The sequence below is a fragment of the Salvelinus namaycush genome, chromosome 2, assembly GCF_016432855.1.
Source record: "Salvelinus namaycush isolate Seneca chromosome 2, SaNama_1.0, whole genome shotgun sequence".
Lineage (NCBI taxonomy): Eukaryota > Metazoa > Chordata > Actinopteri > Salmoniformes > Salmonidae > Salvelinus > Salvelinus namaycush.
The window spans coordinates 5,457,302-5,467,777 of NC_052308.1; the positions used below are offsets into that span (position 1 = coordinate 5,457,302).

Consider the following 10,476-nt stretch of genomic DNA (forward strand, 5'->3'; position numbering starts at 1 on the left):
TTATTATTTTCTTAATGTGTCACTTTCAAAGATTAAAGCATTTGTTTGGACCTTATATGCATCTCACTTTACATTTCAATCAAATAGACATTCCGAGACACTAAAATGGTTTTAAAGGATTTTATTTGCAACTCTAAACATACAATAGCGAAGTAAATACAATGTTTCCTTGTAATTTAACAAAAATAAAAGACAAGCACTTTAGTGTTCCTCTAATTCAACCGCTAACCGATACATCGTTTACAGTAAAATCGTGAATCAATATGGGTACAGTAAAGGTTTTATTTCAGTAGAACTGTGTCGGTATAATACAGGAGTATATAAAATATATATATATGTGAATCAGGGTAGAGCTCTACATTGTAAATATTACTACCACTAAATTCAGTCAATTTGATAGAAAAAGATTAGCTTTCTCGGTGTAAAACTATCCACGTTCTAGGTGTAAAACTATCCACGTTCTAGGTGTAAAACTATCCACGTTCTAGGTGTAAAACTATCCACGTTCTAGGTGTAAAACTATCCACGTTCTAGGTGTAAAACTATCCACGTTCTAGGTGTAAAACTATCCACGTTCTAGGTGTAAAACTATCCACGTTCTAGGTGTAAAACTATCCACGTTCTCGCTGTAAAACTATCCACGTTCTCGCTGTAAAACTATCCACGTTCTAGGTGTAAAACTATCCACGTTCTCGGTGTAAAACTATCCACGTTCTAGGTGTAAAACTATCCACGTTCTAGGTGTAAAACTATCCACGTTCTCGGTGTAAAACTATCCACGTTCTCGGTGTAAAACTATCCACGTTCTCGGTGTAAAACTATCCACGTTCTCGGTGTAAAACTATCCACGTTCTCGGTGTAAAACTATCCACGTTCTCGGTGTAAAACTATCCTCGTTCTCGGTGTAAAACTATCCACGTTCTCGGTGTAAAACTATTCACGCACAGTAAAGCCGTAGCGGCTTATATAAGTACTGAGTTACTGACTGACAAACTTTCCTGAGCTCTATATTACTCCACAAACTGGACAAGAAATATTATCTCTGATGGCCTCTGCAGTCTTTAGGATTAATCTTAGATTTGAGGTTGGCGGATAAGGGATAGCCTGGTATTCAAACAATTTTAGCTACGTTTCATGGTTGCTTCCCAGTGAAACAAAGGTAGGCTTCGCATTGTCAAGTTTAAAGGATGCCGTGACAATGAAATGCACTCTCCTTGTTTTAGTCCTCACTACCGTCATACTAGGAATGAGACCAACACAAGTTTGTCAGAATCACTTGTTGATGGTTTCTGAGTCCGATCAATAAAAATTCCTACCAAACCCCCAATCAATAACTCCTAGCAATGGAAAAAAATCACTTGAATTGTTTTTTCAATTAGCCGTAATTTTGATCAAATCACTTCACTAGGCTTAACGAGCAAAACGCCCAATCAGAACCGCATTCATTAGGGCACGCAACAGAAAACGTTTTAAAATGTTTTGCAACAGAACTAAACATATGTTGTTTTTTTGTCCATGTAGTCCAACTTTGTTTCTTTCCATTTGATGCTTAATGAACGTGACCCATGCAACGCTTGGGATAGGTGTTGGTTCACAATCTTCATAGGTAGATGCTTCCGAATCAATTCCTTCATTTTGGAATCAAAGGCCCCAATCGGGTTAATTGAATCTAACCCATCCGTACTTCATACTGAACTCTACACATGACTGAATAATCTAAACGACCCAATCATTCTACGTTAGTTAACCCATCTATTTGAAAGATTCTTCCTGACACCCGGCCCTACATGTAGATACAGTACACTGTAACCTCTCAACAGAGAACATGACCCATCCACCTTCTGAACCTTTTCCTCCGTTACTTATGTATGTCCATCTGTCACTACGTCTGCCACAGTTCTTCCTCTCCGTGGTTTTCCTTTGACTTGCTCTTCCATCGCTCGCTCTTTCTTTATATCTATCTTCTTCTTCTTACTTTCTCATACAGTTTTTCAGAAAATTATAATTTAACTTTCTTCTTAAAACATATCTTTTGGTTTCTCTCTTTAACGCTGTCTTAAAATGCATTTCAAAGTCACCACCGTGTTAAACTCTTCACCGCCAACTTGCTATTCCAAATGCTCATTTTCTGTCTTCCTTCCTCCCTCACTTCCTGGTGTTAACTAGTCTCTCTATCAGGGCTCGGCGTGTCCTCTGCACCTCCTCTCCCAGTCTGTCTATCTCTGCTTTCAACCTCTCGTTCTGATCTGTCAGCTCCTGCACCTTCCTCTCGTTCTCCTGATCCCTCTCTCTCCTGCTCTTCTTCACAGAAGAGGAAGAGGAGGATGAGTGTGAGCCGGAGGAAGGGAAGGACAGAGAGTTGCCCCTCTTGCGTTTGTCCTGCCGAGACGAGGAGAACGAGGTGCTAGTAGGAGAGGAAGGAGGAGAGCAGTTGAGAGAGGTGGACGGAGAGGCGGAGGAAGAGCAGGAGGGAGAGTCTGGGACGCAGGTGTTTTCCTCCTCGCTGGCGGAGGGAGACTCAGGTTGTTGGAGATTGTCGGAGTGATGATGAAGCTGATGATGGTGGTAGCTACCGCTCACCATGATCCCTCCTGTCTCCACCATGCCCACCCCTCCTGTCTCCACCATGCCCACCCCTCCTGTCTCCACCATGCCCACCCCTCCTGTCTCCACCATGCCCACCCCTCCTGTCTCCACCATGCCCACCCCTCCTGTCTCCACCATGCCCACCCCTCCTGTCTCCACCATGCCCACCCCTCCTGTCTCCACCATGCCCACCCCTCCTGTCTCCACCATGCCCACCCCTCCTGTCTCCACCATGCCCACCCCTCCCTCGTTCAGCAACTCAAAGAACTCTGGGGGCAACAGGTCCCCTCCTCCAGAGCCACCTCTTTCTCCATCCCTCCTTCCCTCTCTGTCCCCCTGCCTCTCTGCCCTTTCCTCAGCTGGACTCGGACGGGAGGTGTTGGAGGAGATGTGGTGGGGTGGATGGGTAGGAGGCTCCTCCGGGATCGTGACCCTCTGGACCCCCTCACCTCCGTCCCACGCCTCCCCCCCGACACCCACTCCCACCCCGTCTGTCAGCCATGTCAGGGAACAGCTCTCCAGAACATCTAGGAACTCCGGCTCCTTCTGAAGAAAATAAAAGGGAAGAAAGAGAAGCGAATGAGAGAGGGAGAAGAGAAGAGAATGAGAAGAAGAGAGGGAGAAGAGAAGAAGAGAACGAGAGAAGAAGAGAACGAGGGAAGAAGAGAACGAGAGAAGAAGAGAACGAGAGAAGAAGAGAACGAGGGAAGAAGAGAACGAGAGAAGAAGAGAACGAGAGAGGGAGAAGAGAACGAGAGAGGGAGAAGAGAAGAGAACGAGAGAGGGTGAAGAAGAGAACGAGAGAGGGAGAAGAGGCGAAAGGACAGAGAAGAGGCGAAAGGACAGAGAAGAGGAAAGTGTGTACGTTAGGGAATGGTTATGTGGAACGAGCTTCTTACATCAGCACTGGAAAGAGTTGCATCATGAAACAGAGAAGATGAACAAACCAACAACTGATTCAAAAGCCAAAACACATCGACGATCATCAATCAATCAATCATCGCTGATAGATCAATCCATATTGATCAAAACTTTTTTTTAAATCTCAACTGACCTCAGAGCAGGGAGGGGCACGCGCCAGTTTGGCCCCGCCCCCGTCTGATCCCAGTATATCCTGCAGGTCCTCATACCACGCCTCCAACTCTGCACCACACAGCGGCCCCACACCGGGGGGGTACGACTCTGCACCACACAGCGGCCCCACACCGGGGGGGTACGACTCTGCACCACACAGCGGCCCCACACCGGGGGGGTACGACTCTGCACCACACAGCGGTCCCACACCTGGGGGGTACGGAGGGGGCAGGTGAAGCCACTCGGCAGTCATCTTTCGCTCCGTCACTCAGTCGACACCGATAGTCTTCCACACGCTGGAACACACTGGACCAGGACTGGAGATGGAGAGGAGACGGTTTTGGAATAATGTCCGGACAGGAGGGTTCCGTTTTTTGAATGATGAAATAATTATTTAATATATCTTCTGCATGAACGGTTATGTGGTTTCTCTACAGTACGCTAGGCATCGGGATCGATATACAAATTACTCAGGAGAAAGCTTTATGTAAGAGAGACTGTTCTATTGCACAGCTACGTTAGTACATTATCAAGAGTTGAAGGAAAATAAGCAATTGAACAAAGTACCGGTATTGTAATTTCTATATTGTTTGAAAACGGACACTTTTTCACTAAATGGTCAAATAGTGGCACTTAGTGGACAAATGGGTCTACTGCACAAACCAATGTCTTTTATATAGAATTCTATTGTCAAAAACATGCGCTGTAGTGATGACTTAATTTCAAACATTATCAAGTTAAAATCTTGAAAAGAAATGCATTGGTATAAGTATAATGAGGTTAACTTGTCATCCAACACTCAGTGAAATCAACAGAAGGAATGAGGAAACGCAATTCACCTTCTGAAAGTCTCTTATGATCAAGTCTGGCAGTTGGTCGTTGGCGATAATTTGTCCCAACAACAAGTCTAGAAAGAATATATGGAATTAATTAATACAACGATTTTTCAATACAGTGTGTCGAGATGTTAGAATGTGCTTAAAGGAACATAAATGTATATTTTATAACAGCAGACAGATGTCTACTGAAAATATAGCTGAGGCACTCAACTTGATAAACAACCTGACAATGCACTGTTAAAAATGGTTGAATGCAGGCCGATAAAACGGATTTTATGTGGATTAAATGAATACAATAACTTGACAATGGCTTCACATGTTCTGGTAAAATAAAATATATGTGTGGAAAATCATCAAAAAAAACGGTCACTCCGGAGGGCTCCTCCGTAGGGAGTCCAAAATGAATTCTATTTCGATCAAAACATCCTTGATTTCGATTTACACAAGCTCATGAAAAAGAAAAAATAGATTTCGACATGCAATCTTCCCAACATGCAACATATCTTTTTTTTTTTTCTAAAAATAGAGTTTTATCGTTGACATTAAATAGTTAAAGGTACTTTAATAAAAAAAACACTTGGTGGACGGGAAATAACCTGTGACCACAACACAGCTTGCATGACATAGACAAGTAGACATTCATCCATAAATGCAGCCCAATTCTTGGCAAATACTTTTATGAAGAGTATCTATATATTTCTATCGTGTATTCTTTGAAGAATACATTTTCAGAAAGGTGATATTTATGCAACTGCAGGCTAAATGTGTTTCTCGGATGTGGTGTGGAAGGCTGCGCTCGTTCTCCAAGCCAAGGCATTACGTCATGGAATCAGAGTACAGGACGGGGCGAAACAAAAGCCTGCGTGAAAACGGACACCTCCACTGGTACAAACACCGGGATGAGACAATGAAAAGCGTTCTATACTGTTCTAATGAAAAGTCCACTCCAAATAGCCATGCGATCTTATTCTGTCAAGACAAATAAGTGTTTATTTTTGTTATTTAATAGGCTATTAACAAAACAAATATAATGTCTGGATCAATGACATCTTATAGATTTGATCAAACAAAAGCCTGAACGTTGATAACAGTAAATAATAAGTTTATAAAACCGAAACAAAACTTTGTAAAACGTTACGTAAACGTTTGACAGCTCAGCTGTCTCTGTTATGTCAAACTTCTGAGAGCGAGAGAGCTCGTGGCAGAGAGAACGCCACTTGGGGGTCAAAGTCAAATATACAGATAAATGTACCCCTCAATCTTGGATAAAAATATAACAAATGTCAATTATAATTGCACACAGCAACTGCTGTCCTAAAACAGACATGGGGAAAGTTGCCAAACAACATTCACATTCTTTTCCAAAAGGGGAAACCAGAGAGACGATCAGCTGCCAAATTAAAATGAGAACTCCTTATAGAAGTCCCTAAAAGACAATCAACAACTTTTTAAAAACTATACAGAATAAAATTCACTTACCCTTTTTCTTTTATTATTTCGCTTTCTCGCCTGTCTTGGATTCGGACTGTGTATATATTTTAGTTGAGATTGGTGATAGCTCATGTTAACCATTGTTCGGCTTAGGATACTGAATGTGATTTTTTCGGGAACTCCCGGTGATCTTTATATATGGTGACGCCAACCGAACTCGACGGGAAGTTTTTTTTTGTTTTTACTTAACCGAAGCCCATTAGCTGATGATGAAATGACTGACAACCAGGTGGTACAATAGTAATCTACGCGCTAAATTATTTTGCTTGACGACATCCAATTGGTAATTCTATTCTACAGTAAAGGCGGGCTTTAAAGAGACTGGGTTGTCTCCAGTCTGGGTAGTTTGTGTGACGTGAAGATGTAATGCAGCCAGGACGAATTTGGGGCGTAAGGGAGTCACATGAAAGGAATGATGCAATGCTTGGCAACCCATTTCTAGTCGGAAATAAAACAGAGAGAACAAGAACATGTTTTATTAAACAGTCTCTGGCTCTAACAAAAATATAAAAAAATACACTTATGCAAGAATATTTTAGAATGTCTAAGGAAAGTTTTTCTCACAAATATTAGGCGACAATATAGGCTATGTATAATTTATGTTCAGTTATAGGATATTGTGAAAGGAATAAAGAAAGCAACTCTGCTTGGAATATTGGCTCGTTTTGTATCCAATAATAGATCGGTTTTTATTTTACGTTTTTTATATAGGCTTGCTTCTATTATTCTCCGGTATTTATCTCTATGTCTGGGGACCGTTTTCTTTATGCGCGTGAGGGCCACACTGTACACTATTCAAGTTTGTGAGAGTAATGAAATGCTTTAAAGTCCGACTCCGTCCTGCTCTGTCTGTGTGTATAATATTATTTCTCAAGAGTAGTATGGTCTGCTGCAACAAATTCAACTTCAAACGTATTTTTTTCTCTCAAAGGAAACAATGCAATATAACCTATGTATCGCCATAGGTAGCGTCCCCATCTTGCCTCAAAGGAAACATAATGAAATGTAACCTATTTATCGCCATAGGTAGCCTAACATCCATATAGGGATGGATTTATTTTATTTTATTGGATGTGTTTATTATAAAAGAATGCCGTGTTATTTGGATATTATTTCCTTACAGACATTTCGCTTCTTTTTTTATATTGCCCTCTTGTCTCTGTGTGGAGTGACGGGCGCTGGCTATCAAAACAACATCCCATACTTCTTGATCGCGAGTTCCTAAACTCCTCTCGATCTGTGCCTTGCGCGATGATGATCGTGAACAAGCTGCTAGTGTTGATGAAAACTGATATTAAAACATAAATAATTCAGGTTAACCCTTTAAAACCAACATGCTCATTGTCTTTATAATAAAGTCTTTAACTTCCTATGTTATTTCATCCTTTGACACTTAACGGTTAATTCCTTAACTCCGACAGACAGACAAGTGTTTAAATGCACCGTGCAACAACACCCGCAGTTTACCAGCCCAGCAACAGCGCCGATATGAGACGCGTGCGTGAGTAGCGAATAGAAAGCTCCGGTCTCCGGGACCAGGGTTAAAACGCTCGATGAGCCTCGGTTTTCCACGTCACGACTTGAGGGTCTGTTGCTGAGTAGGTGAGCGAAATACTTTGTCTATTTATTGAGTCCGGTCGTGTCGCGTGTGTATATAGTATTCGTTAGTGGGATACTTCGAGGACACCGGGCCACGGTGTTGGCACTGGCTGGGTTTTTTGTTATAATAGTGTGTGATGGGATGAGCAACAGTGTTTTTATAAAAAGCAAAACACAAGTTTACACCACAATATTATTCCATAAGCCTATTTAATTTCTTAGTTCGATAATAATAGAAATACTAATTATCATAATCATAGGCCTAATAACTAAATACTAATGCAGTAGCTAATAATAATATTAATGCTCAGGGACAAAAAAAAAAGGAAATGTTATTCACAAGAGTAACATAAGGTTGTAGCCTATAGAGAAATCAATAAACTACACAATTGAACTGTAAAACAGGTATATGAAAGACATAGACCAAAACTATACAGTGCATTCGGAAAGTATTCAGACTCCACCCCTTTGCCTTATTCTAAAATTGATAAAATTATTTTTTCCCCCTCAATCTAAACACAATACCTCATAATGACAAAATGAAAACAGGTTTTTAGAAATGTTTGCAAATGTATTAAAAATAAAAAACAGAAATACCTTATTTACATAAGTATTCAGACCCTTTGTTATGAGACTCGAAATTGAGCTCAGGTGCATCCTGTTTCCATTGATCATCCTTGATGTTTCTACAACTTGATTGGATCTACCTGTGGTAAATGAAATTGATTGGACATGATTTGGAAAGGCGCACACATGTCTACTGGGGTCTGTAGTGACACCTCTAGCACTGAGATGTATTATTATTTTTTATTTTATTTAACCTGGCAAGTCAGTGACAAACAAATTCTTATTTACAATGACGGGCAACGCTGGGCCAATTGTATGCCACCCTATGGGACTCCCAATCACGGCTGGATGTGATACAGCCTGGATTCGAACCAGGGACTACAGTGACGCCTCTTGCACTGAGATGCTGTGCCTTAGACCACTGCGCCACCCGGGAGCCTTAGACCGCTGCCACACGGGAGCCGTTAAAGGTCCCACAGTTGACAGTGCATGTCAGAGCAAAAACCAAGCCATGGGATCGAAGGAATTGTCCGTAGAGCTCTGAGACAGGATTGTGTCGAGGCACAGATCTGGGGAAGGGTACCAAAACATTTCTGCAGCATTGAAGGTCCCCAAAAACACAGTGGCTTCCATCTTTCTTAAATGGAAGAAGTTTGGAACCACCAAGACTCTTCCTAGAGCTGGCCACCCAGCCAGACTGAGCAATCTGGGGAGAAGTGCCTTGGTCAGGGAGGTGAACAAGAACCCGATGGTCACTAAGACAGAGCAGAGGTCCTCTGTGGAGATGGGAGAACCTTCCAGGAGGACAACCATCTCTGCAGCACTCCACCAATCAGGCCTTTATGGTAGACTGACCAGACGGAAACCAATCTTCAGTAAAATGCACATGACAGCCCACTTGGAGTTTGCCAAAAGGCACCTGACCATGAGATTGAACTCTTTGTCCTGAATGCCAAGCGTCACATCTGGAGGAAACCTGGCACCATCCCTACGGTGAGGCATGGTGGTGACAGCATCATGCTGTGGGAATGTTTTTCAGCGGCAGGGACTGGGAGACTAGTCAGCATCGAGGCAAAGATGAATGGAGCAAAGTACAGAGAGATCCTTGATGAAAACCTGCTCCAGAGCACTCAGGACCTCAGACTGGGGCGAAGGTTCACCTTCCAACAGGACCACAACCCTAAGCACACAGCCAAGACAACGCAGGAGTGGCTTCAGAACAAGTCTCTGAATGTCCTTGAGTGGCCCAGCCAGAGCCCGGACTTGAACCCAATCAAACATCTCTGGAGAGACCTGACAATAGCTGTGCAGCAACACTCCCCATCCAATCTGACAGCGCTTGAGAGGATCTGCAGAGAAGAATGGGAGAAACTCCCCAATACAGGTGTGCCAAGCTTGTAGCGTCATACCCAAGAAGACTTGAGGCTGTAATCGTTGCCAAAGGTTCTTCAACACAGTACTGAATAAAGGGTCTGGATACTTATGGAAATGTGATATTTCAGTTTTATTTTATACATTTGCAAACGTTTCTAAAATACTGTTTTTGCTTTATCATTATGGGGTATTGTGTGTAGATTGATGAGGGGGAAAAAAAACAATATAATCCATTTTAGAATAAGGCTGTAACATAACAAAATGTGGAAAATGTCAAGGGGTCTGAATACTTTCCGAATGCACTGTACACTTAATGTTCGGTTTGGATATGTAGTATTCTGTAGGCTATAGTGTGTTGATTTCTGTGGCTCTACTTCCAGGAGGATCAAAGTAAAGGAAATCAGGGTCACAGGTCGTTCCTACTTCGACCTTCCATAAAATAAAACTGTCCTGAGAAACTGTACAGTTGTGTGCTGAATACGAGCATGTGATTATCTGGATTGGAATTCATGTATTGTTGTTTTTATAAAGTATCCAGAAAGACTGTTGACATGACAGATGAATATTCATATTGTGTTTTGTACCTTGATTGTTTTGGGACTCAAATCAAATCAAATTTTATTTGTCACATACACATGGTTAGCGAAATGCTAAGTGTAGCGAAATGCTTATGCTTCTAGTTCCGACAATGCAGTAATAACCAACAAGTAATCTAACCTAACAATTCCACAACTACCAACTTATACACACAAGTGTAAAGGGATAAAGAATATGTACATGAACTAGACCTGGTACTGTCTCTCAGTCTATTGTACTTCAGTATTAGGTAGGTAACAAGTATAATTAAACGGTTGTATCGATGCTGTCGTGAGTTTTGCAAAAGCACTTATCTCAACCTGACTCTCTTTGCTCGCTGTAATCGCATAATGAACTTTATCTGATTAGG

The 10,476-nt window shown here is 41.9% G+C and overlaps 1 protein-coding gene across 1 annotated transcript; it reads right to left on the reverse strand.

The window, feature by feature from the left end:
- Positions 1–106: 106 nt before the first annotated feature.
- Positions 107–6,108, reverse strand: LOC120058213. The gene is made up of 5 exons (XM_039006706.1): positions 5,979–6,108; positions 4,500–4,567; positions 3,641–3,977; positions 2,803–3,132; positions 107–2,595 (listed from the first exon to the last, which is right to left on the reverse strand). Exons 3-5 carry the CDS (start codon positions 3,911–3,913, stop codon positions 2,146–2,148), a joined length of 1,053 nt encoding a protein of 350 aa, XP_038862634.1. The 5' UTR covers positions 3,914–3,977; positions 4,500–4,567; positions 5,979–6,108; the 3' UTR covers positions 107–2,145.
- Between the last annotated feature and the right edge of the window lie 4,368 nt (positions 6,109–10,476).